Genomic DNA, 27,892 nt, shown 5'->3' on the forward strand with positions numbered 1-27,892 from the left:
CGTCCCTGATCAACCTACTTTAGAAACACTGATAGTCCCAAACTCCAGAAGTATCACTATGGCTCCGTTGGAGATTGCTTGACATTTAAGTAACAGTTCCTGTATTACCCCTTCCTCCATTTCTTACCAGACTGCCCCAAGCCGATGTAACTGTTTCAATGTCACACTCTCTTTTGGGATCAGTAATTATGGGAATGGTTTGCCTGCCTTCATAGGTATCCAAAGTCATTACAATTTTCTTTTCTGATCAGAAAAAACAGTGAAACAAAGAGTAGCCCTGCCCACTTCCCCCTAAAGATCAATACTGGTATCATTGTTACCATCCTGGAAGACCCGCTCAACATTCAGTCCATATGTGGCGCAAGTCTCATAATAAGTAGATCGTTTCAGATCGTTGGACAGCTTTCGAGCTCTGGAATCATCAATCACTCGAGGATTTGTGGCACTGATTGCATCTGAAATGAGAAGAGAAAAGTCCATGAGATGTGCTGCTAAAACAAAGTTTAACACATCGAAAAATTCTGAAACTATAAATGCTCTAACAGTCACTTTTCATTATATACACAAAATGATAAACTGTGTCCCTAATAATTGTATGTCTCTATGATTGTACCATTGTCTTGGACCAAAACACACAAGTGGTTCATCTTAACAAATCTTCTTGTGTGTCAGTTGGGTATGAGCAGCTGCTCAATAGGCGTCAAAGACCACACTGGTATTCCAAACTGCAATTCAATTACCATTTCATAATCCAAGCTGGGATTCACTAAAAACTCTAAAACTATGTTTAGAGTCTCCGTCAACTTGGACAAGTGACAGTTGTTCCCAAAGACCCCAGCTAAACTTCATGGAAGTGATTGATAGTCCTCTGAACGTGGCTCATCAGCAGCACAGAAAGGCCAATCAACTGTTCACAAATAAAAAATACGAAGAAGCAATTGCATGTCACAGATGAGCATCTGGGTGGGGCCAGAAGCAAGTGTAATATGCAGACTGCTTTCATCTGTCTTCTCACAAATATGATGTGCGAGTGTTTGAGATTGTTTATAGCAGTATGTTCAAAGATTATGAGTGCTTCTCGTTTTATAATTATTTTTTAAAAATAAGAACCGGACAATGAAACGATTGCAGTATATTAAGGTTCTTTAAGTACCAACACAGGCTCCGAGAGCGGAGCGTAGGCTAACTGGCCGCCTCACGTCACCCTGCTGACAACTGTCAACGGCCGGGTGACAGCTGGTGATGTCATCTCTACGGTGTCCTCGCAGGGACAAGGTGAGAGCATGCTACAGTGTCCCTGAGTGGACACAAGGCAATACATAACACATCCTCCCCCGTTGAGAGTGGTGAGGGTGGAATGCTAACTTATCAACAACAATAGTTTTGGAAAAACTAAAGTTTAGTCGCACACATAGTCGCTGAGCTTCACAGGGGGGTAGCACCCTTCTGCCGCACCTGCTAGTGGTACCCTGTGGTAGCTGATTGTGTACAGGAGTTGCGGGCAATAACCTTGTTGCCCTGTAAGTACCATTGTTTTGGAAAATGGCAGGCGCGTTGTTGGTTGAGACAGACTCGGTAGCGTTCTGTGACCTGGATCCTGAGTTGTCGAGTCCAAGGTCAGACTCGCAGTCTGAAGAGTCTGATGGGGCCATATTATGTTTAAATGTCTGCGTCTGGTCACATTGCTCTTCCTCCATCTTCGGTGTGATATCTTCGTGAGTCTGTGGTGGTCTGTACTCAGAAAGGGCAGAGCAATGTCACACCCTACCATCGCTCAACAGGGCTGAATTACAGTACACCTCCTTGACAGTAAGGGGCGTAGAGTATCTGTCCTGGCCCTTACCTATGTGGCCGCTCCTCCTCACCTTAACCATGTCCCCAGCGGATATTCGCACTGGTTTGCAGTTGTGCTTTACATCATATCTTTCCTTGACACTGTGTTGCACTTGTTCTGTTCTCTTTCTGACTTGTTCTGCCGTCCAGTGCACTCTCTTTGCAGCTGATGTCCACCCCACATTGTCTTTGGTAAGAGGCGTCCTTCCACGCATTAGTGCAAATGGACTATGGCCAGTGGAGTCACATGGTGTGATTCTGTAGGCCCACAAGGTCTTAAGGATTTCTCTTTTCAAACTAAGTCTGTTGCTTTTTGCTAGCTGTATTATACCCTTGAGTACCCTATTGAACCGTTCTACTGCGCCATTGCCTGATGTTGTCTTGTGTTTTATCTGATTTCTTAAAACATAAGCTTGGAAGGCTTCTGATAAAAACTGTGGGCCGTTGTGGCTCACAATTACCTTAGGAGGTCCTTCACGTATGAACACGCCATCCAAGAATTCCACCACAGTTTTGGAATCTGCCCTGGCCGTAAATTTGAGTTCAGGCCATTGTGTAAAATGATCAATGATTACAATTATGTACCATTGTTCTCCCTGTTCTTGTATGGGTCCCATTATATCTACCCCCACTCTTTCCCAAGGCATTGCGGGGCATTTAATGGGATGGAGGGGTGGTCTGAGGGTCACCTGGCTCTTGTCGGATTGTTGGCACATACTGCAATCTCTTACCAATCTTTCTACTTCAATACTTACTCCTGGCCACCAGTAGTTCTCCTTCACTCTCTTCTTACACTTCACTATAGCTAGATGTCCCTCATGGCATAGCTGCAAAATTCTCTTTCTCATGTTGTTTGGGGGAATTGCTCTTCCTCCTCTGAAAAGTAACTCATTTTCGTGCGATATTTCATTCCTTACTTCGTAAAAATGTCTCATAGTTTCGCTCATGTTCTTTTTGTTGGTCCATCCTTCTTTCTGCATTTTGATCACATTTTGCCTGTCAGCATCCTTTTCTTGTTCAAATAGCCACTCCTCTTTCGAATTTCCCTGGAGACATTCTTCTAAGATGGCTATGCAGTATTCCTCGCTTTCATTTGTTGCTTCAGGTTCTGCTTTATCAGCTGGCATTCTGCTCAGATAATCGGCTACAACGTTTCTTACCCTTGGAACATAGTGGACTTCATAGTTGTAATCGAAAAGGCGCATGGATAATCGCGCTAATCTTGGCGATGCATTGTACAGGCCTTTTGTGGTGAACACTTTTGTAAGAGGTTTATGGTCGGTGCAAAGAGTGACTTTGTTACCCCATACAAAGTTCCTAAAGTGTTCTAGTGCCCATACGCACGCTAGCGCCTCCCGTTCGATGACAGAGAATTTTTCCTCTGTTGGTGTCAAGGATCGCGATGCAAATGCGATTGTACAATCATCACCCTTGTTGTCTTGTTGTGTTAGCACAGCCCCTAGTCCTTTTGCACTTGCATCTGTGGTGATGGTATTGTTAAGCGAAGGGTCGAATCCTTGCAATGGCAACGCACTGCACAATTCTTTTTTAAGTTTCTCAAATGCTTGTTGGCAGGTTTCGTCCCATTCAAATTTGTTTCTCATTTTTAATAATTGTCGAAGATCATATGTTTTGCTAGAGAAATTCCTTATAAATTTGGCATAAAATTCCACCAGTCCTAAGAATGATCTCATTTCCTCTTTGTTTTTGGGTACTGGTGAGTTCTTGATGGCATCAAGTAGGTCCTTCTTTGGGCTTATTCCGTTGCCGTTGATTTCGTGACCTAGGTAACTCACTGAATCTTGTGCGAATTTGCATTTGAAGTACTCTGCAGTGAGTCCCTTTGCCTCCAAGATTTCCAACACCTGTTTCACTTTCCCATCGTGTTCATCCTTGGTCTTTCCCATCACTAGGATATCGTCTTGAAATATTAAGATGTTGGAAACTCCCTTGAAAATCTCACTCATGAGTCTTTGAAACATCGCCGCAGCGGAAGCTAAACCAAGGGGGACCCTTGCAAATTGGAAACACCCAAATGGTGTGATGAATGCAGTGAGGTTTTTGCTGCTGCGATGAAGTGGCACCTGGTGGTACGCCGATTTCAAGTCTATGGTTGTAAACCATTTAACTCCCTTTGTGGTAGCCAACATTTCTCCTATCTTAGGAAGTGGAAATTGTTCTACAACAATGTTTTTATTCAGGTCGCGAAGATCCACGCATAGCCTGTGTAGACTGGGCTTGTGGATCAGGGTTAACAGGAGTACTGGTTGCTGGTTCTGGGTCAGGTTTAACAGTTATACCAGGTTGCGAGTCAGGAACTAGATGGACACCAGGTCTTGGAGGTAAAGAGGGTTTTATTGGGATCACACGTCTTGTATTGAGCATCAAAGTTCTCCTGGTTCTAAATGTAAGTCTTTCCCTGGCAAACTGACTGGGATCCGTTTTGGCAACACGGTTGTTCACTTCTAGGTCTTCGGGTCCCCGGGCTTGTCCTCAAGGTCTGGTCATGGAGGTATCTCGCCGCTCCGGATCCCATGCAAAGGAAGACCAACAGAGAGGGAACCGTTAGTTCTACTGTCTTCTGGGGGGGTGTGCACCTTGGGACCGTGTGAAGTGAGGCTGGGGGGAGTTCACCAGTGTATAACGTGCAGCTAAACCACCGTCGGTGACGTGGGGAGGGCGTACAGAAGGTGAGGGTTAAACGCGGGGTAAAGGAAACAGAAGGAAGGGAAAGATGAGGAATACACTAACACGGGTCTATATACACTAATTACACACGCTTGATTCCCGCCCACACCGCCATACGCTGCCGTACCTGGGACAGCCACGCTCCTCCCCCGGGAGAGTGGCACGGCGGCTCACGTGGTCGTTGGCCTCCTGGCACTCCGTGGGTCTCGTCTCCTCCTCCGGGATGTTCTTCGGGGTTCCTTCGTTGTCCTTCGCTATCGCCTTCTTCAATCCGTCCAAACCGCTCTCCGACGCCGCTCCTCGCCTTCTCCTCCTCCGGGGTGATGTCACACGCCTCGTGCATTGCTTCCGGGGGTTTATCCAGTCCGACACCGCTGACGTATACAGGAGGAGTGGTCTCCTCCTTCTCTGAGAACGCCCACTTAAAGGCGCCGGGTTCCTCCTCACCCAGTTCGTCCAGTCCTGTATCCCAGGGGTCCCTCTGTAAGGAAGGAGGCATAACAGGGTCAGTTCCGGGAGGCCACCACTCCTCGGTTTTACTCCGCCTCACTCCGTTACATTCCTCCCCCCCGGATTCTCCCGATCGGGGAGAACCGGCATGCGAGAGAGGAAGTCAGCGTTCCCATTGTCCCGCCCCTTCCTATGAACCACCGTAAATGCAAAGGGCTGAAGAAAGAGGAACCATCGTAGTATCCGAGCATTCTGAGTCCTGTTCCTTTGCATCCACTGCAGTGGGGCATGATCGGAGTACAGCGTGAACGCCCTCCCCTCTAGGTAATAACGTAGTTTATCAATAGCCCACCGTATGGCCAAACACTCCTTTTCAACAGTGGGATACTTCCGTTCCCTTGGGTGGAGTTTACGGCTAATGTATAGTATAGGATGTTCAGTCTTGTCCTCCCCTATCTGTGACAGAACCGCCCCGATACCCGTCTCTGAAGCATCAGTGGCTAGGGAAAAGGGGCGTCAGAAATCGGGTGGTATAAGCACAGGACTGGTGGTGATGGCTCTCTTCAAGTGAAGGAAGGCATCCCTGGCTTCTTGTGAGGGGGGTTGAGGAAGGGCGTTTCTGACGTTCTTCTGCAGCAAATTAGTCAGGGGGGTGGCTATGTCTGCGAAGTTCTGTATGAACCGTCGATAGTAGCCCATAAGGCCCAGAAATGCTCGTAGTTCCCTTTTTGTGGAGGGAAAAGGAGTCTCTGTGATGGCTTTTATTTTTTCCTTTTGGGGTGCTATCACCCCATCCCCTAGCATGAAGCCGAGGTATTTCACCTCTGGGAAGGCAGCTCGGGATTTCTTGGCGTTGATATGTAGACGGGCCTCTACCAGAGAGGTCATTACTTCAGCCAGGTGTTCTAAGTGATCTTTCCATGAATGACTGAAGATGACAATGTCATCAAGATACACAGAACTGTAACTGGTATGTGGAGCCAACACTTTATTCATTAGCCTCTGGAACGTGGCAGGTGCCCCGTGGTGTCCGAAAGGGAGGACGTTGAATTCATACAGTCCGTCCTCGGTGGCAAAGGCTGTTTTGTGACGGTCCTCCTCCCTTAGGGGTACCTGCCAATAAACTTTTGTCAGATCCAGAGTTGTTATGAATTTGGCGTCTCCTATTCGTTCTATGAGTTCGTCAACCCGGGGTATGGGGAACGCATCAAAGGTGGACGCTGCGTTTAAAGCCCTGAAGTCCATGCAAAAACGGGTGGACCCATCAGGCTTGGGCACCATGACTATGGGGGATGACCAGCTGCTCTTTGACGGTCTAATGACACCCAGTTCTAACATGCTAGCGACTTCCTTTCTGACGTCTGCCCTTTTTGCTGCGGGGATGCGATATGCTCTTTGTTTCACTATACTCCCTTTGGCCGTATGTATCTCATGTTCTGCCAGGTGGGTGCACCCAGGAGTGTCTGAGAACAAGTGAGAAAAAGGGCGGAGTCCTTCAAGTAATGCCTGTTTCTCCGCATCGGTAAGTTCTGGATTGATGGGTAGGCAGTCTAAGGTTGACTCAGGTCTATCTTCAGGTAGCACTAGATTAGACGGTTGTGGGACTGGTCCTAACCACTTCTTTAGGAGATTTATGTGGTAGGTTTGATAGCGTTTGGGCGACATTTGTATCTTATAGGTTGTACTGCCGAATTTCTCTAGGACTCGGTATGGTCCCTTCCATTCACTCCTGAATTTTTGTGTAGATGAAGGGAGCAACACTAGAGCCCAGTCCCCTTTGTTCAGAGACCTCCACCTTTTTCCCTTATCGTAGCATTGCTTTTGGTGCCTCTGGGCCGACTTTAGGTTGGAATAAGCCAAATCTCTCAACTTGCCTAATCTGGACCTTAACTGCTGGGTGTAGTCAAGTAGGGAACGTTGTTCCTGAGCCTCTTCTCTTTCCCAGGCTTCTCTGGTTATTTCTAGTAGGGACCTCGGTTGCCGGCCATACAATAGTTCAAATGGGGAGTATCCTAGGCTACTCTGGACCTGGGATCTTACTACATACAAAGCTAACGGGAGCATTTTGTCCCAATCCTTATTTTCGGAACTCAACAGCTTCTTCAGCGTGGTTTTTAGAGTCCTGTTGTATCTTTCCACTAAACCATCCGTTTGGGGGTGGTAAGCGGAAGTGCGGATGTGTTGGAGATCCAAGGTCTTGCAAACCTCCTTCATTATTTGTGACACAAAGGGTGTCCCCTGATCAGTTAGAATTTCACGGGGGAATCCTACTCTCGAAAACAGTTCCACCAGCTTCTCTGCTACATTCTTGGTGGTCGGGGTGTTCAGTGGAAAAGCCTCGGGGAATCAGGTGGAATAGTCCACCACTACTAGGGCGTATGTGTGACCCCTAGTGGTGCGAGGTAAGGGTCCTATGAGGTCCATCCCCACGCGTTCCCAGGGATTACCTATGACGGGCAGGGGTTGTAGTGGTACTGCTGGGGGTTTAGTCAGGTTTTTCCTCTGACACACCTCGCAATGCTGGCAGTAGGCCTCGGTCTCCTTATATATTCCGGGCCAATAAAACAGACGCAGTACATTTTGGGTGGTCTTTTCGGCCCCACTATGTCCTGCGGTTAGATGAGTGTGGGCATAGAACAATATCTGTTCGCGGAATTCTTTTGGCACCACCAGTTGCCCATGGTCTCCCTCTTTTCCTTCTCGATAGAGTAGATCGTTTTCGATACTAAACCGGGGCTACCTTTGAGCAGTGGCTGTTGTTTGCGCAACGTGAGCTGCCTCCCACGCATTCAAGAGGGTAGGGTCATTGGCTTGTGCAAATTTGAACCCCTTGTCTATGACCCAGGGTTCGGCGGACAAGAAGGCCTCCACCGGACGACAGGCTAACTCCCTTTTAAATAAGGCCAGGAAATGTGGATTATCCACACCTAGTATCAGTTCCTCGGGCAGTGACGCTACCACCCCTACTCTCACTGAGCAAGGTTCCCCTCCTATTGGGTTTATAGTGATGCGTGCGATGGGATATGTCTTTACGTCCCCGTGGACACACCGGATGTGTACTTCTCCCTCCCGCCCTATTTGGGAAGGAACCAGCAGTTTTTCCCGTATGACTGATTGTCTGCACCCTGAATCCAGGAGTGCCTTTACAGGGGCGTGGTTCACCAGTACCCTTACATAATATGAAGGTCCCATTTCGGCGGTGTACATCACAGCTTTGGGTATATACCCAACTTCCATGGGTTCCTCAACAGGTTTTTTTCTGGGGCACAACCGTGCTATATGGCCCCACTCCCCGCATTCAAAGCACTGGGGACCCCTCATTGCAGTGACATCCGGGCGAAATGGCCGTGGCTTTAGGGGTTCGTAGATGGTCTTTTTTTTCTCTGTTTTAGTGGGTGGTAACGGGGTCTTTGTGGGTTTTTCAGTCTCCCACGGAAAAGATCTAGGTGCAGCTCTAGTATAGTTGGCCGCCATCTCAATGGCCTGAGCTGCAGTCAGTCCTGGATGCTGTCTTAACCATCTTTGTGTCCCATAGGGCAGGGCTTCCATGAACTGCTCGAGTACTATGCTTGTCATGACGTCTTCTTTGCTCCGGTCATCGGGTCGCAACCATTTTTCCGCTGCCATTTTCAGGCGTAGATACAGAGTTTTGGGGTTTTCCCCCGTGACCCCTTTCTCTTTCCGAAACCTGATACGATATGCTTCGGCGTCCATCCCGAGGTGATCCAGTATCACCTCCTTGATTGCAGTATACGAGGAGGTACCCGCATGGTTTGCAACCTGGTATGCTGTCTGTGCTTCCCCCGTCAACAAGGGTGCGAGAAAGAAGGGCCACTTTTCCTCCGGCCACCCACACGCACGGGCTGCCCTCTCGAAATTGACCAGGAAGGCATCCGGGTCTTCTCCTGTGACGTACTTCTGTAATGATACTCCGGATGGATGAGGACCAGCCGGTCTTCGATCCACCGAGACTGCGGTCCCTGGAGTCTGAACCACTTTCTGCAAGTTATCCATTTGTTGGGTCATTGTGCTGCGGAACAAGGCTCGATCCGCGTCCGCGGTACTGATTTGTTGGCTGACGGCCCATTCCAGCTTCTGTTGCCCCTCGATTAATGTTTGTATGACTTGTTCCATCTTTGTTTCGGGTTCTGAGGGAGTAAATCCCACTTCTGACACCACTGTAGACTGGGCTTGTGGATCAGGGTTAACAGGAGTACTGGTTGCTGGTTCTGGGTCAGGTTTAACAGTTATACCAGGTTGCGAGTCAGGAACTAGATGGACACCAGGTCTTGGAGGTAAAGAGGGTTTTATTGGGATCACACGTCTTGTATTGAGCATCAAAGTTCTCCTGGTTCTAAATGTAAGTCTTTCCCTGGCAAACTGACTGGGATCCGTTTTGGCAACACGGTTGTTCACTTCTAGGTCTTCGGGTCCCCGGGCTTGTCCTCAAGGTCTGGTCATGGAGGTATCTCGCCGCTCCGCATCCCATGCAAAGGAAGACCAACAGAGAGGGAATCGTTAGTTCTACTGTCTTCTGGGGGGGGGTGCACCTTGGGACCGTGTGAAGTGAGGCTGGCGGAAGTTCACCAGTGTATAACGTGCAGCTAAACCACCGTCGGTGACGTGGGGAGGGCGTACAGAAGGTGAGGGTTAAACGCGGGGTAAAGGAAACAGAAGGAAGGGAAAGACGAGGAATACACTAACACGGGTCTATATACACTAATTACACACGCTTGATTCCCGCCCACACCGCCATACGCTGCCGTACCTGGGACAGCCACGCTCCTCCCCCGGGAGAGTGGCACGGCGGCTCACGGGGTCGTTGGCCTCCTGGCACTCCGTGGGTCTCGTCTCCTCCTCCGGGATGTTCTTCGGGGTTCCTTCGTTGTCCTTCGCTATCGCCTTCTTCAATCCGTCCAAACCGCTCTCCGACGCCGCTCCTCGCCTTCTCCTCCTCCGGGGTGATGTCACACGCCTCGTGCATTGCTTCCGGGGGTTTATCCAGTCCGACACCGCTGACGTATACAGGAGGAGTGGTCTCCTCCTTCTCCGAGAACGCCCACTTAAAGGCGCCGGGTTCCTCCTCACCCAGTTCGTCCAGTCCTGTATCCCAGGGGTCCCTCTGTAAGGAAGGAGGCATAACAGGGTCAGTTCCGGGAGTCCACCCCTCCTCGGTTTTACTCCGCCTCACTCCGTTACAGCCTGATTTTTCCATTTGGGCGTTTGGCTACGACCAAAGGTGCGACCCACTCACTGGCTTCCACCTGTTCTATGATTCCTTCCTTAAGTAGTTTATCCAATTGTGTTTTGACCTCATCCTTGACTGCAAACGGGAGGTTCCTTGGTTTGTGTACGACGGGTATAGCTTGTGGTTTTACCCTGATTTTGTGCTGGTATCCTTTTAAAGCTCCAATTTTACCATTGAATACCTTAGGGTACTTATCCAACACAGCCTTACTGTAGTCATCAATTCCTTGTACCACTAGGACCGGGTCTTCCTGGTTTGGGTCAAGGATGATACCCAAATCGCCCTGATCCATCCATCCCTGCACGGATGGTCCTACAGCTGCTACGTACAGTTTTCCATCTGATTCTCTACCTTTGTAGTTGAATCTCAGCCTTCTTACACCACAAATTTTGATGGACTCACCATTAAATGATGTTATTGCTATGTCCCCTTTATCCAGGTGGTCTCCAATTTGTGGTGTGAATTTTTCATCCCATACTTTTTTATTTATGATTGTGTAGGGTGAGCCTGAGTCCGCCACAATGCTGATACCTACACCACCGATCGTCATTTCACAAATTGGATTCTTTTTCCTCTTCGTTATGTTGGTGCTGACCTCGTTCACCTGTTCTTCTTCTATGCTGAGGACACACAGACTATCATCCTCTTCATCTGAAGTGTCTCTTTGGTAGTCCCCCTCGTCATTGACATATTTGACGGAACGCGTATTCCTCCTCCTGCATGCTTTTTGGAAATGTCCTACTACTCCGCAGTATGTACATTTTACTCCTCTAGCGGGGCATTTCTTGTCATCTGCCCAGTGTGATATGTCGCCGCATCTATAGCAACGTCTTTTATCGCTTTCTCTTTGTTTGCTGTAAACTGGTTTGGACATTCTGTTGCCCCATGCCGGTTTTGGTGTGCGTTTATCTTGCATCACTCTGTTAACTGTCGCACTCTCCTTCTTCACACTGTATTCCGCAATTACTGCTTTTGCGCAACGGCCGGTTAATTCTTTTTTCTAGCAATGTCTATTATATTTTGAAGCGGGTATTCCCCCTTGGCCCATAAATAGTCTTGTATGTTTGCATTAGAACCTTGCATTACAATTTGGTCCCTGATTAGCTCGTCATGCGAGTCGCCACACCTACAGTTCAATGCTAAGTTCTTGAGTGCTGACACATAATCATCCACAGATTCTTCTTTTCCCTGTTTTCTGTGGAAGAACTTGTATCTGTCCACTCCCACGCATACATTGGGCTTGTAATACGTGTTAAGATCGTCAAGAGCATTTTTGTACACATCAGTCTCACCTTCTCCTCTTGTTTTTTGTTGATATTGTTATAAACTTTTATTCCTCCAGCTCCTAGGCAATGTAACAATAGTTTGTGTTTTTTCTTTGAGTTAAACTCGTCGTCGTCCTCGAATTGCGAGATATAGTTTTCAAAGTACTCCCTCCAATCTTCCCATTTTAATAAAGGCTCATCTTTTCCAGGTAGGAATGGCTGTGGAGGGGATAGGTTCCACAAGTAACCCGACGCCATCCTCTTGTTTTTTTTAAATGGACGTACAATTGGTTTAAATAGTGTCCCTTGACTCTCTATAGCCTTTATATTTTTCCAATTCTGCTTATTCGGCAACCCTGTAATTCTTACTCTATTCCTCCCTTTTTTTTTTAATTCATTACTGCATCTTTCCTTCCTTTTATTTGACAAAGAGAAGTTTGATACATTAATATTCTCCTTTTTTTTGTTTTAGTGTGTGGATATATTGTATTGTTGGTTGTTTTACCTGTTGCCCTGCTGATCGATCGGTACTGGGTTGGTATTTATACTATACATATTTGTTTTATAGTACCTGGTCCACACCCTTACGTGCACATGAATTCTGTTTATTATTTCCCTGCCTCCTTACTTTTTCCTGTAGTTCGTGTGCTTACGCTCAGTTCTCGGGCATCAATTCCTTGCTTGTGCGTCGTTCCGACGCTCGTATTTGCCCTTTATTTACTTCCTTAAGATGGAGGCACGTTTTTGCGCGTTGCGTAGCTGATCAGCTGGACCGCATACTTTCCTACTCTCAAAATGGCCGCCTTCCTTACATTGCGCGTCACAACGCAGTTTTTCCCGTTCCACACGTCGTGATCAGCTGGCGGTTTGGAATGTCGTTCAACCGTCGCCCTTTCGGGAGGTAATTTTACACCGCAATTTTCATTTCTCTTCTTTTGTAATGTTGCACATTTCTCCAGTTGTTTTTATGCACTTCATTCGTACTTCGTCACAGCGCACATTTTAATTTTTTTTCCTTACTTAAACATTTTTTTTTTTAGTCTCCTTCATTCCTTGTACATTCTCACAATTTTCCTTTCCTTGAATTTTCCTTACTTTTACGCTGGTTTCTTTTATTTTCTTTTTCCTTTAAGCCAGTTTCATCGCATTCCTGTAAGTCTTCTTCTTCACTCTTCACCAGTAAGTAGCGAGGCTTTTCTTTTTCTTTTCCTTTGTTATGTATTCATTTGTGGGTTCCGGTGTTGGTCCTCGTCGCCATTGTTAAGAACCGGACAATGAAACGATTGTAGTATATTAAGGTTCTTTAATAAGTACCAACACAGGCTCCGAGAGCGGAGCGTAAGCTAACTGGCCGCCTCACGTCACCCAGCTGACAACTGTCAACGGCCAGGTGACAGCTGGTGATGTCATCTCTACGGTGTCCTCGCAGGGACAAGGTGAGAGCATGCTACAGTGTCCCTAAGAGGACACAAGGCAATACATAACAAATTACCATTTCATAATCCAAGCTGGGGTTCACTAAAAACTCTAAAACTATGTTTAGAGTCTCCGTCAACTTGGACAAGTGACAGTTGTTCCCAAAGACCCCAGCTAAACTTCATGGAAGTGATTGATAGTCCTCTGAACTTGGCTCATCAGCAGCACAGAAAGGCCAATCAACTGTTCGCAAATAAAAAATACGAAGAAGCAATTGCATGTCACAGATGAGCATCTGGGTGGGGCCAGAAGCAAGTGTAATATGCAGACTGCTTTCATCTGTCTTCTCACAAATATGATGTGGGAGTGCTTGAGATTGTTTATAGCAGTATGTTCAAAGATTATGAGTGCTTCTAGTTTCAGACCAACGTCCTGTGTTTCTGTGAAATGTAGAGTTATAGGGGTATATGTATGAAAAATCCATTTAGCGAAGTCCTTAATAGCGATTTTTAGCGAATCGCTATTATGGACTCGTAAAATGAAATGTATGTAGGAATCGCAATAATAATTATGATTCCTCAGTATTCCTAAACTGCGAGTCACAAATTGTGATTCGCAATTGAGGAATACCTTCCCTTTCATTCCTATGGGCCTAGAAGCCCATAGGAATGAATGAGCAGACATTCGCAATTTGAGAGTACCCATTAGGTACTCGCAAATTGTGAATGCAATTTCAAGGGTGCAAAGGTGTCAAAAGGACATCCTGTTGAGCCCCTGAAATATATGTGTGTGTATATGTGGCACATACACATGCCCTAGGGGCATGTATGTACACCACATGGTACTTTGAAAAAAGGGCATTTTTCATGGAAATCGCAAAGATTTCTTAGGCCAAAATCACACAACTTGGGTGCTTCCTGCATTTCATTTACGGAATCGCAATTTGCGATTCCTTAAATGCATTCACATAATAGGGAGTCGCAAATTTTGCGATTCCCTAAATTGTGAGGGCCTTTTAGGATGATACATCCCAAAAGGCTTTTCCCCCTTTGCAAACGAGCCGATTCTGAGAATCAGCCCATTTGCGAGCAGGAATTAGGCTTCATACATATGCCCCATAGTATTTTTTTTCTGAGGCTTGTTATGGCTGCCGAGTGGAAGTAAAGAGGAAAGAAAGAAACTCATTGATCAGGGGGAGCATTTAAGTTAGTAACTTCCAGCAATGATAAGAAAACTGCTCTCTATGTCACTTCATTGGCTCCCCATCTTCTTCCAATGGTACTTGGGTGTGTTTCATTGTTGTAATTTACCCTGTTAGAGGGTTGCACACTTACCTTGAATGTGTCACACAACCCATTAACCCTCAATCTTATTTAAGATCAAAGGGCAAGATGTACAAAATTCAGTTTTTGCATTTCCTAAATAGCGAATCCTAAGAAATCACTATTTAGGAAATGCAAAACCGAATGTACAAAAACAGAGATGCCCGACCTGGAAGAAGCAGAAACAACATAAAACAATAATGTGGTTCTCCCTGCAGGAGTAATGCAACTGGGTGGCCCCAGATGTAGCACATCGCGTCATTAGTCCCTGGACAGATTCAAGGGTGTCCAGCTGCAAGCCCGGCCGGAAAACAGGCGGAGCACGGCCCGGCCCGTTGCTGCTGGTGCTGCGCAGCGGCGGAGCTGAGCCCGGCCGTGAAGATTCCAGGAACCAAAGACAACCCCCACAGGACTCGGCCCTGGCGCTGCCTTTATGCGCCTCCTGGCGCTGTTGAGGGCGTCAGCTGGTGGTGGGAGGGGCCCGGCGGAGCCAAGCCCGGCCGGGAAACAGGCGGAGCAAGGCCCGGCCCTTTGCTGCTGGTGCTGTGCAGCGGCGGAGCTGAGCCCGGCCGTGAAGATTCCATGAACCAAAGACAACCCCCACAGGAATCGGCCCTGGCGCTGCCTTTATGCGCCTCGTGGAGCTGTTGAGGGCGTCAGCTGGTGGTGGGAGGGGCCCGGTGGAGCCAAGCCTGGCCGGGAAACAGGCGGAGCAAGGCCCGGCCCTTTGCTGCTGGTGCTGCGCAGCGGCGGAGCTGAGCCCGGCCGTGAAGATTCCAGGAACCAAAGACACTCCTCCATGCCCCATTTGTCTCTCCAGTGCTTGAAGTTCCCGCTCCAGTTTATATAGTGTGTTCTTGTGGAAAAGTAAATTTTGCCATGTTCTGTGTCCCTACGAGTCCTCCATCATATGTTATGTGTGCATGATTAATATGCATATGTATTCACCATGTTCGATTAAAGACGCAATTATAGCTGTGTCCACCTCTAGTATGCCAATTTCCAGTTCTCGTGAATACTACGAATATCAGACCTATTTAAAGCTACGTTGCCACGTTTCTCAGTGTGCACGTTATTCCATTGTAAAGTCCCCGTTTCTAGGCCTCAAAAGGGCCTGGACACCAGATTCAGCTTCTGTCTCCTGAGCCTCGCTGAGGAGCGATACAGCCCCCACCTGTGTTCCTGACCCTTCACTTACTTCCTGCCTTGCAGTGCCCGGTTCAGCCTGGCTCTGCCTCTGAGTCTGCCAAGAGTATGTTATGATTCCAGTTATCAGTCCAGTCCTCCTTCTCTGCATTCCTAAGCTACTGAATCGCATCTATAGTTTCCGTCATTGTCTAGCCTCTACGTCTCCATGTAAGAGAAATACTGTATTTATGGTCATTTAGTATTCTTCATCACGCACTACATGTAGAATAATGCATGCTCCAGTCTTAGAGTCTGTTCGCCTTTACCCCGATAACTTTTGGATTCTATCAACATGTTCTCTAAAACATCAGATACTAGATACTGTTTAGGTACATGTCGCCCTGACTCTCCAGACTTCAGTCTCTGCTCCTAGCACAGAGTTCGTAGCCCCCAGCTTCTTCTAGTAACACGTCATTGCCAGTTTGGGCGCACCATTAGGTCAGAGGTCCCGGCTCCTTAGGTAGCCCCCTCCATGTCTCCACCCCATTCATGACATATTCTGTTACGTTTGCATCACATGTCTATGTATACGCCTCTGTTACACCTACTTTCACCCTTATCTTTCGCGACTGCTATTGACCACACCCACTGCTCCGCCTATCGTATGTATTGTAATGCAACTGTTTTAGTATATATGATCGTGTATTGTTATTAAATGTTAGCGCGCTCATCCCAGATCCTGCCCGGCAGCTGTCGGGGCCCCCCTGTCAGGCTCTGCCATCCTATTCCTATGCAGGTTGTCCTGTTCCTGTCCTTTATGCTGTAATAAACCTGCAAAACTCCTACTACCTCGAATCTTGACTCTTATTTATTGAGCTATCTGTTATTGCTATGCCTAGACAAAAATAGATCCGGTATTATTTATTTATATACCACATTCTGTATGTCTTTCAGTACTCCAAAACTCTTTGAAATGCATAATCCTCTAATCTTTACCTTGAAAGCCTCCCATATTAATTGGACACTATCTACAGATCCCTTGTTTCTGATAAAAAAAATCCTTGAGTTCCTCACCTAGTTCTGCCTGGAAGACCACATCTAATAGGGCCGTGGGTTGCAGTCTCCTGCACAGCCTGGGTCTGTCGTAGCCTGGTGGGGTGAGCGACATCTTTACTGGACAGTGGCCTGAAAAAGTCTGGGCCAAGTGCACCACATTTCGTGCGGCTGGCCCTAATCCCTCGGAGAGGAGGCAGTAGTCTATTCGTGCCCATGTTCCCCTGTGAGACGTAAAGTGTGTGCCCTCCCGTACCTAAGGGTGAGTATACCTCCAACTATCTATCAGGTCCCCTTCTTCAATTATACCCCTCAGTGCTTCCTGCGCGTACGTGTAGTGATGTGTAGCCAGATTATATCTGTTCTGGAGTGGGTTCAGTGCGACATTAAACTTTCCTCCCTGATAATGTGAGTGGAGCCAATGTTTATTATTTTGCCCGCATGAATTAGAGGGGTGCAGGGGGATGGGGATGTGCGAGGCAGCCCCCCACTCAAAAAGTCTTCAAACAATTAGAGCCTCGCCCATGTAAACATCCTTATTCTGCGGTAGGGATATAAATTCTCACTCCTACCTTGGATATGTCCAATAACATAAACAAAAAGGTCTGGATGTATTCTTTTCACTTAAAAATAAATCACACAGGACCAAGTCATTCACCAACAAAAAAGTTGTGAGAGATAGAGAGAGTACCTCACGGTAGAACAACCCGAGGGGGTTCCCGGTCAATGATTCCCGGTATATCCACTTCTCATCATCGGCGACTCTCTCTATTTGTGAAAAGACAAACGTGCACTCAACAGGAAAGTAGTGCAGACGTGAGAATAGTGAGAAAATGAAGAAAGAGCACAATTAGTGATCAACACAAAAAAGTGTACAAATACACGTAACGAAACCCCAAACAAACCACACCAAAAACGAATAGAATGGGTAGTGGTGCTTTGCTTGCTGATACCGTTTTATTCTGATGCAGCAAAGCACTACCAATTAAAATTGGTTACTTGTATACCAACACAGATTATCTCCTCAAGCCGACATGTTTCATCGCTCCTTCTTGTGGCGATTTCATCAGGGCAACTGAGGGGTTTGTTGTTCTCAAGCTTTTCACATTGAAAATGGACCTGTGTGAAACAAAAACACGCTCAAGGCGTGATTCAAGTACCTCATCCAAGGGGCACTACTGATGCAGCATATATAGGCACACAGCTTAAGACTACTTTACCTGGAGCGCGCTATGTCAGCACATACCAGCGTCACTCCTCAGGACTCCGTGCCAAATGTTCACGTGTCCGTGACCGTGACCTGGACAATTCACAGTCACCTATATGAGTTAAAAAGACACAACAACAGTGTTTTCAGTATTCCCACAGGTGTGCGCGTGCCGACCATGACACTCACAGACCAGAAATTTACGCCCTTTCATGCAAACACCAGCATGTTCCATCTAGATTGCTCTATCAATGCTGTCTGGCGATAAGATAAAAAAAAAACAACCTAGCATATCGCCCCTTGTTGTAGTTCCCATTAGCCAGCACCCCCGCACTTTCATACTCAATGGACAGCCACTATTCACTCGAGCTTCCTCGTATATAAGTCAGCGTGGAGTGGTAAACGCATACCCCCCATTCCCTTTCGTACTTTCAACGAACTCTGCATTTGTACCAGCACTGGGAACATATTCAAAAGGAGATATGTGGCGCGGCAACAGTCCCCGTACTCATTCGCTCGGTCACAAACACACTCTTACTCAAGCCGCGTCCCTCCGGCGCTTCCGACGGTCCACAAGTACGGACTGATTGTCGGTCAGGAAGTAACCAGCGTGGGCGGAGCCCCGCCCCTCACGTTTACGTCCGGCGGCCATCTTGGAATGGGTTTGTTTCAGCAGCTATAATGGCATATTCCTTGCCTAGACACGGTAAAAAACGTGTGGAGAAATTATAAAAAAAATTTTTTACAAAAGGGGGCACCCGGTCCCAATATAAACAGAACTGTTCACATGAAATTACCATGCAAGGTGGTGCTGAAAATAAGCTAACTGAATGCAAAGCATACGTACAAGGGAAAAAGGGTTGGCTGAACACAAAACATACGTGCAGGGGAAGGACACCCGGAATACAATTGTATGTGTGTGCCTGTAAGTATGTCGCTAAACATGTGGAGAGGCAATCCGACGGGGATGATTCCCGGGGGAGGAACGGCAAAGGCATAGAGGTGTCTAGGGCGACTGCACACACCAAGGGGTGGAGTCGATGGACTGAAACTCCTATTCATGAAGTCTGATATCTCCATCCTGCTAAGGCACAAGGCAATACTACCTAGGGGCTCAAGGGTGAAGTGGAACGCGTATGACAGAGCCCTGTCAGCGCCTGCTAATCTTGTTCCACTCAATATTTTCGTTGAGTCCCTCCCGGTCTGCCCTTTCCAAATAAATCCATTTTGCCTCCTTTTTCGCCAAGATGTTCTCCAAATTGTGTGAATCGCCCACCACCTTTTCAAGGACAGTCCACTTCAGGTCCCTAGGGTCATGTCCTGATGTACTGAAATGTTGTACCAGCCGCGTGGTCAACTTCTTAGCGCGGATGGTGCTCAGATGTTCCTGCACACGTATTTTTATTTTCCGGGTAGTCAGGCCAATGTAGTAGAGGCCGCAGCTGCACATCAGTCTATAAATGACGTGTGTCGTATTGCAGTTGCTGAATCTATTGAGGAACCATGTCCTACCACCACATAGATTTACCATCTTAGTGGCCTCTGTGAGCCCACAGACAGAACAGTTTCCACAAGGATAGTGTCCAGCAGGTACAGTGCTGGTATTGACAGAATCCCTATTGCGTGTGTGGACCAATTTATCTCGTAAATTAGGAGCTCTCCTGAAGGCAAATCGCGGCATGGGCATCTTGTTCTCCATTGTGTCAAGGATGGACCAGTTCTTCCGTATGATCTGTCTAATTTTGCTCGATAAGGGATCAAAGGTGGTCACTACTGGTAAACACACTTGCTTCTCTTTTGTGTTACGCTCCAGTAGGGCTTCTCTCGGGGTGTTCAAAGCCCTCTTCCGTGCATGTCTGATGACTTTGGCTGGGTAGTCCCGCTGTTGTAACCTGTTCACAAGTTCAGAGGACTGCTCGAGAAAAGTTTCTGTAGAAGAGCAATTCCGGCGGTAACGCAGAAATTGTCCCACCGGGAGGTTGTCACGTAACGACCTCGGATGGAATGAATGGTAATGGAGGAGGGAATTCCTATCCGTGGCTTTGTGATGAACACTAGTTACCAACTTGGAATCTGTCACAGTGATGTCTACGTCCAGATACACCGCAGAGGCATTGCTAATGGACCAAGTGAACCGCAAGCTGGGGTCCACCTGGTTCAGCCATTGTAGGAATGTATTGAGCCGGTCCTCTGTACCCGTCCAGATACAGAGGACGTCGTCAATATAGCGTCTCCACAGGGAGATATTGTCTCTGTAGGGATTGGACTCATGGAGGACCACATTCTTCTCCACCTGACCCACATAAATGCAGGCCAGGCTGGGAGCAAATGTGGCCCCCATCGAAGTTCCAGAGGTCTGCAAGTATAATTGTCCCTGGTACTCAAAGAAGTTTCTCGTGAGTGCCAACTCGATACATTGCATGACGAAGGTTTGGGGTGTGTCATAAAACCACTCCATCGACCCCAGGGCCCGTGCTGCTGCCACCAGCGTGGCGTCCTGGGGGATGCTGGTGTACAGTGACTCTATTATTTTGCCCCACAGGTTAGTGAAGAATTCAGGGATATGCATGTTGGGTCCATAACAATTCGCAATTGTAACCGAATCACTACCTAATCATCCCCACGCAATGATATACCTACCCTGCGGGTCCTCCATCCTCCCTACTAATTCAAAAGGGGTTTGTTTTTTTAAACACGATCGCAGTGCCACGGGCATATGATGAATAGGATGAAAAAAGTCGACAACTCGCCCATTTACTGGCAAATGTGTTCACGGCCTTTGGATTAATATGGATTTCTTGTAGTAAAGCCATCTGTAATGTTATGTTATCTTATAAAGAGCTCTTCTATAGTGCACGGCTACTCCATGGAGTGTCCCGGCGCTTTGGCAAAGAGAGATGAAAGAGAAGTACACAACATAGCGTCCTCCAAGGCCGGCTCAGAGTTACTGGGAGAAGAGCCAAGTCTTCAATTCCTTCCTAAAAACTAGCAGACTAGTGGCTGTTCTCAAGGAATAGGGGAGATCGTTCCAGCAACGGGGTCCTAGGTACCGGAAAGAGCGACCTCCAGTACGGACGCGTCTGATGATGGGCACAGCGGCCTTGGCCTGCAAAGCCGACCTTAGAGTCCTCCTGGGGGTGTAGAAGGCAATCCGCTTCCCAAGGTAGTTTGGGCCCATCAGGTGGAGAGCTTTGAAGGTCAGAGTCAAGATCTTAAAAATGACTCTCTTAGCAACCGGAAGCCAGTGAAGTCTCTCTAAAAGCTCCGAGGCTCGAGCCCTTCGCGGTAGTCCGAAGATGGCTCTAGCAGCCGAGTTTTGCACAACCTGCAAGCGTGCCATCAGATATTTAGGAAGGCCCAGATAGAGGGCGTTTGCATAATCGAGACGCAAGCCTATCAAGGCCTGCACCGTAATTTTTTTGTGCTGAAGGGATAGTAGAGGGAGAAACTTCCGCAACATTTTCAGAATGCCGAAGCACTTCCCAGTCAGCCCAATGATCTGGGATCTGAAAGAGAGGTCGACATCACACAGGACACCCAGATTTTTAGCTTTTAACGAGGCGGCATCGGGCGGGGACATGTCACGAGGCCACCATGTCTTCCAGTCGGAATCCGGTGGGCATCCAAAGAAAAGCAGCTCCGACTTGTCTGAGTTACATTTCAGACTATGCCTCTGAAACCAGTCAAACACGGCTTCCAGACATCCCCGGATCCGGCCGCTGTCAAAATCCTCACCCTTGTTACACGTAAAAAGGAGCTGGGTGTCATCAGCGTAGGATATGATCTGGGCACCGAAAGATTCCGCCACTGCCGCAAGAGGGGCCATATAGATATTGAAAAGGGTGGGGCTCAGGATGGACCCCTGAGGGACCCCCACCTCCAGCGGCGGCATTTCGGCGGAAAACGGAGGTGCCCAGACCACTTGTCGGCGGTTGGTCAGAAATGACTTAAACCATTTCCACACCGTCCCACGAAAGCCTATCTCCCAGAGTCTTAAAAGGAGACCATCGTGGGGTATGGTGTCGAAAGCCGCCAACAAATCCAGCATGACCAAGATAGCTCAAACCCCCCCCCCCCCCCCCCCCACCCCGTACTGAGTCTCTCGGATGGCATCGGTGATCTCGAGAAGAGCTGTCTCCGTGCTAAAATTCGCACGGAAACCCGATTGAGAGTCGTGCAAGATGCTGTTGCTCTCTATGAAGCTGGAAATAGAGAGGTGCACGTGTAACTGGTGTCTATCTAAGTAGGCCAGAACTTGTCTTCGTTTCCTCGGGTCTCCAAGGCCCCTGATATTCCAGGATACCACCCTCAGTGCGTGCTTATCCTCCTGTGCCATTGTACAAGTTGTGGATCATCTGGTCAATATAATGTGAGTATTCAAATAGTGGCATTTGTGCATACAAAGAGACAAACATAGCAAAAGTAACTTGTGCAGGCGTGTCACTGCTACTGTTAAATTCCCATCCCTGTGCCGTCCCCACCCACTGAAACATCCCAAACATGTCAGTTGTAAACGACCCCCCCCCTCCCAATCCCCAATAGCTTGTTTATCATGGCAACTAGGTCTATGCCTTTCCATTCGAAACTTGGGAAGTGACCTGGAAGAAGCAGAAACAACATAAAACAATAATGTGGTTCTCCCTGCAGGAGTAATGCAACTGTGTGGCCCCAGATGTAGCACATCGCGTCATTAGTCCCTGGACAGATTCAAGGGTGTCCGGCTGCAAAGTGGCTGTATACTCCCTACTGTGTGCACTTCAGCACTAAGGTCTAATTTCTCCTGTGCACAGTGTCTTATTCCATTGGTATTCTAACATATCCATCGAACTTGATTGTTAGAAACGTCTTATCAGCTTCTGGCGATAGTTTACAGCAGCGCTCATTCGTCCTCCGGTGAGTGGGAGCGTGGTGAACCTTCCAGCGTTGGTGTCCGTCTCTTCTGCTTCTTAAGTTGCTTCAAAAATTCTTCCACTTGTTGAAGCTTCGTGAAAAAAGTTTGAGTTCCTTGATGAGTTATGCGGAGGTGAGCTGGGTACAATAAGGTATAGTCGATCTGTGCTTGTCCGAGTTTCTGTTTCACTGCTAGAAACTTACGGCGTTCCTCTTCTACCTGTATCGTAAAGTCAGGATATATGGTGAAGGTTAGCCCATCGTAGTTCAGCTGCTTTTTCTCCCTGGCCACTCGTAGAGCCGTGTCCCTATCCCGATAATTCAGCAGACGGGCGATGATGGGCCTGGGCGTGCTTCCATGGGGCGGTCGGGGTGCCAAGGATCGATGTGCCCTTTCCACTATGAAATGAGGGGAGAGTTGGGCAGCGCCCACCACTTCTAGCAGTAGCTTCTCGATATAGTCTTCCATTTTGCCCGTATTCGTACTCTCCGGTATGCCCAAAACGAGTATGTTGTTCCTCCTGCTTCGCGCTTCTATGTCCTCATTTTTGGCTGCTATGATCTTGAGTAGCTTATCCATTTGTGTCGTCGCTTTTTGTACTTGGGTTGTAGTGTCTTCCACATCTGAAAAGCGCTGCTCTGCTTCTTTTATGCGCGTTTCGCGTCCATCAATCTTACGAGCTATCGTGTCCATTCGTGTGGTCATTGTGTCCATTTTGTCCGCAATGGTTGCAAATCCTTGCCGCACCTCCATCAATATCGAATGAACATCTTCTCCTGGTGATGGTTGTTGCTCCTGTTGTGAGTTGTTTGCCCCGTAGTCTACTTCTGTCTGTTGTTGCCTCGTGGCCTTTTTGCCGTCAAATGTCAATCGCGGTTGGCACGCATCTAGTTTCCCCATCGCGTCTCCGTCACTATTGGCAACAATCCGTGTATGTCCGTGCCTGTTCCCCGTGATATGCGGCAGCCTCGTTATATGCAGCGGCACAATTCCTTGTCCACTTCGACAAAGGCGTGGGACTGCGCTTTTTGTGACTCTCCGGCCGTATTATAAGGGTGCGGGCCATGGACCTGGGTGCAGGTTGAATTACTGGAATATTTGAGCTTGCAGAGGGTGGGGAGGGGATATTTGCACAATGTGGTCTCAGTTCGGGTGCTGACCTCAGTTGCCGTTTGCCAATATGCGCATTGTTGGTGTAGATTCCACTAGGTTTCAAGGGGGAGAACTTCTCAAAATGATTCCCAAAAATGCCGATTATGCAGAGCTCTCTCACACCATATTAATACCTCTACCATTGGGTATGTAGGTTATATAAAGTGGCAGCGTTCTAGCTGGGGAAGGGACGTGTATCCATAAATTGAGCTTGGCTTAGCGATCTTGGCGGCTAGTGTGGGTGGTGGCAGCTCCCATACGGACCCGTTTTGATGCACTCAGGAGATATCTCTGATTTTTAAACTGTACTGTATTTTACCATTCGCTGCGCAAATCTGTCACGAAAGCGCAGAGGCGCTTCCACTTATATTTTAAAATTCGCTCTGCTCAGTTTCTATCTTTGTGGGCTACACGCTTACCTGTCTAGTTGTACTCTGTCATCTGGTGTGCCTGCCTGCCCCGTTCCACCGCGGCTGTTGGGCCGTTTGAGTGGAGGGCGGGTGGCCATCTTGGGTATAGTCCCGGACCCTTGCTAGATCAGTGGCAGCATTCTAGCTGGGGGAGGGACGTGCATCCATAAATTGACCATGCCCTTTCGAGCGCGCAGCGGGCGTGACGCCGCACGCCGAAGGTAAGCCAAAGGTCTGTCCGTCTGTGGCTGTCCGCGCGCCTGGTGCCGGTAAGGCTACTCTTTTTCCTTCTTTGTCTGTGGGTGGTCCACTGAGGTATACTCAGAGTGAGCTTCTGGCTCTTAATCATAATGTATGTAAAGGGATACAACCATGAGCGGTCTCCGACTGCGTCCATAAAATCTGCTCTCTCTGTAAATTCAACTTTACTCTATCCCCAACCCCACCCACATCAGCTCTGAGAATTAATATCAAAGACACGGTTTCGGCTTCACTAATTAATGCCCGCTCCATGGTGAAACATGCTGCTGACATATTTGAGCTGCTATCGGGTGACAACCTTGACATCTTATTCATCACAGAGACATGGTTTAACAGCTCTTGCGCCCCTGTGGTTGAATTTGCTATTCCGCAGAGCTACAAAATTATGAGAACCGACCGTGCCGTGGGGAGAGGTGGAGGGGTGGCGGTGTTTTTTAGAGACACGTGGTCTTTTACTAGTGAGTCTTCTAGCGAACTGGGAGATGGTGAATTTCTCCACTTCTCCTTTGTTCTTACGCCTCATTTTACCCTAGGCGGCACTCTGATCTACCGCCCCCCAGGCCCTTGTGGCTTTTTTCTTAAAGCACTAGAAGAGGTGATTGTACCCCGGGCGCTGAGGTTCTCTAGGTTTCTGCTTCTGGGCGACTTCAATATTCATGTTGACATAAAGGAGTCATCTGATGCGCTCAGCTTGCTAGAAACTTTTAGTTTGGCCCAGCTGACCCAGTGGGTAAAATTACCCACTCACTCGGGTGGTCATCTTTTGGACCTAATCTGTTCCAATTTTGCCTTGAGCACGTCTGACCCCCTAATTCTTTCATGGTCGGACCATAAACTCATTAGGTTCTCATGGCCTCTTATCAATTTTTCCTCTCCAACCCTCCCACTTACTTGCCATCAAAAGATTAACGTGTCAGCCTTGTCCAATGTTCTTCAGCAGAGCCGTCCTGTGCTTGGCTCCGAGCTTACAGCTGCTGTACAGCAATTTGACACCTGGATCAGCTCGGGGTGCAAGCCTCAGCCAAACAGGGCTCTGGCCCTAACAAGAGCGCTACTCCTTCCAAGCCCTGGTTTTCACAAGCGCTGAAAGCATTAAAACTTGACTGTAAAACGCTAGAGAGATGTTGGAGATGTGCATATTGTCCTTCTGCTAAAGAGGCCCTACGCGCCACTCAGAGGGTCTATTATGATGTTATAAAAACAGCAAAGAAGGAATTTTATGCTGATAGGATTTCTTGAGCAAATAACAATAGCAGGGAGATTTTTTCTATTGTAAAAAGCTTCCTTTCCCCTCAGGGTGAACAACCCCTGTTTCCTTCTTCCGCCCAATGGTGTGAGGATTTGTCTTCTTTTTTTATTGATAACATTGTGGGAATCCAGGACAGCCTGCGTGTGATATGCCCGGATCAGATTAACCAGGATATGTGTCCCCTTGATCATTGCCCCCTTATTTCCCCTGCTTTCTGTGCCTTTTCTCCTCCTACTGAGGCAACTACCTTAGCTGTCCTTAAATCGATGAAATCCGGTTCCCCCACTGATTCTTGTCCGGCCCGCATTTTGGGTGGTGTGGCTGAGGTAGTCTGTTCCGAGGCCGCAGTGATCATTGGCCTCTCGTTTAGGACGGCCACTGTCCCTGACTGTTGGAAACAGGCTAAACTCCTGCCACTTCTTAAGAAATCAGGGCTTAATTCCAATACTCTGGCCAACTATCGTCCCATCTCTCTGCTTCCAGTGCTGGCCTAAGTCACCGAAAAAATAGCATTTCGCCAGCTGGATGCGTTTGTTGAAGATTCACATGCACTTCATCCTGCAGAGTCTGGGTTCCGTGCTACTTATAGCACTGAGTCCGCTTTGGTTGAGATCTCCGAAGCTATAAGGGAGTGCCTGGACGGAGGCGGCAGAGCAGCTCTGATTATGTTAGACCTCTCTGCCACCTTCAATACGGTGCCTCACCAACAGCTGATCTCGCGTCTGGCTTCCATTGGCATTGCTGGGTCTGCTCTAGAGTGGCTGACATCGTTTTTGACCAATCGATTCGTAAAACTTTATTTCGATTCATCAACAGAATCATAAAAGCATACATTGTTAAAAACACCAATACATTTAGATTATCTGAACTACAATCACAAATTTCCAGTTGAATGATAATTTACATATAATTTCCTTAACATTTAATTTTGAGATTTAAGTTCCAATAAACAAGGTAAAGGACCAAAAAGTGCTTGTGCTATAAAATCATCAAAGGCTATATTGCTATAGCTAACAGAGACCTGACATATTAGCATCTGTTATTACATGGTACTCCCACTAAAACTGCTCAATAACGTTTTCTAATGTTAAGTGCCAATCTAATAAAACTAATCATAGCACTACATATGCCTGCAGTTGATAGTGACATCAAATACTCATATCCTTCTCTGTGGTTACACGGTCTAATATTCAATAGGAGAGGTTTAATAAATCGGTTTCTTGGGTCTTTGTACAAGGAACAAAAAAGAACAAGATGCAACGTACATTGTGGTGTTTTATTATCACATGGGCAAGGTGGTAGCGTGTCACGCCAACCCCCATTGCTTTGGAAAAGCAAATCAAAAATGCAATGTATTCAATCGAAATCTTGTTAAATAGAAACGCCATTGCGTATGCACCGTAAACGATAAATAAAACTGGTGCCGCAATTTACCCCTGTAATATACCGTTTCAGCATTATTTTTTAACATACCCAAGGTGGAACGATAGGCGCCTTTTATTTCCATCTTTGTATCCTTTTGGATAGTTTCTGGGTTTACATAAATATGTCCTAAGCCGATCTTATGGAGGGTTTTCTTCACATATAACAACCATGGGATTTGCATCGCATAATCGAGTTTAATACAATCTTTCAAAATTTCCTTTGAAAGCTGCAAATCTTCAGACTGCCATATTTTGCCCCATAGGAGTAGAGGGGAAACATGGATAGTATCACTCACAAATTCTATGCCCATCTCACTATGGCAAAAGATGTTAGAAGAACCAGTTGGAATTGATAAGAGACGCTTTAAGAACTTGTTTTCCATGACTTGAATCTTGGTAGATCCATGTGACCCCCACACTCCCGACCCATACATTGCAACAGGCAAGCATTTAGCTTTATATAGGGACATCATTTCAGCAATCGGTTTTTGAGCAAGTTTGCTTGAAAAACGAAAAAGGGCCTCTATGGATCGTGTTGTCTTTTGTACGCGGGCTAATATTAATGGGTCCCAGCTCAAAGTTTTGTTAAATAGATTTCCTAAGTAGTTAAAATTTTCGACTTTTTCTACCGTGAAGCTAAGGGTTTTTGACCCTTTCGGGCCACAGACCATAGCAAATGACTTTGAGAAATTAACCCTAAGATCTAAATCCTGCATAAAGTTGTTAAATGCATTCAAGCAAGTTTGCATGCTATTGGCAGTTAGGGTCATTAACACAGTGTCATCAGCATAAGATAACATAGGTATATATTTATCATTTACTTTAGGAATATCTAAACAATTTTTCAACAGAAAACATTCCAGGCCATTTGTGCAGACTAGAAACAAGAAAGGGG

At 47.3% G+C, this 27,892-nt stretch overlaps 1 protein-coding gene across 1 annotated transcript in view; it reads right to left on the reverse strand.

The window, feature by feature from the left end:
* The window catches only part of AGAP3 (ArfGAP with GTPase domain, ankyrin repeat and PH domain 3), a 2,202,224-nt gene that overhangs the window by 1,740,830 nt on the left and 433,502 nt on the right, over window positions 1-27,892 (reverse strand). Inside the window, exon 6 of the mRNA XM_078662817.1 lies at window positions 321-455. Within this exon, the coding sequence (XP_078518943.1) occupies window positions 321-455 (135 nt within the window). The remainder of the gene's footprint in view (window positions 1-320; window positions 456-27,892) is intronic.

The sequence above is a fragment of the Lissotriton helveticus genome, chromosome 10 (genome assembly GCF_964261635.1).
Source record: "Lissotriton helveticus chromosome 10, aLisHel1.1, whole genome shotgun sequence".
Classification (NCBI taxonomy): Eukaryota; Metazoa; Chordata; class Amphibia; order Caudata; family Salamandridae; genus Lissotriton; species Lissotriton helveticus.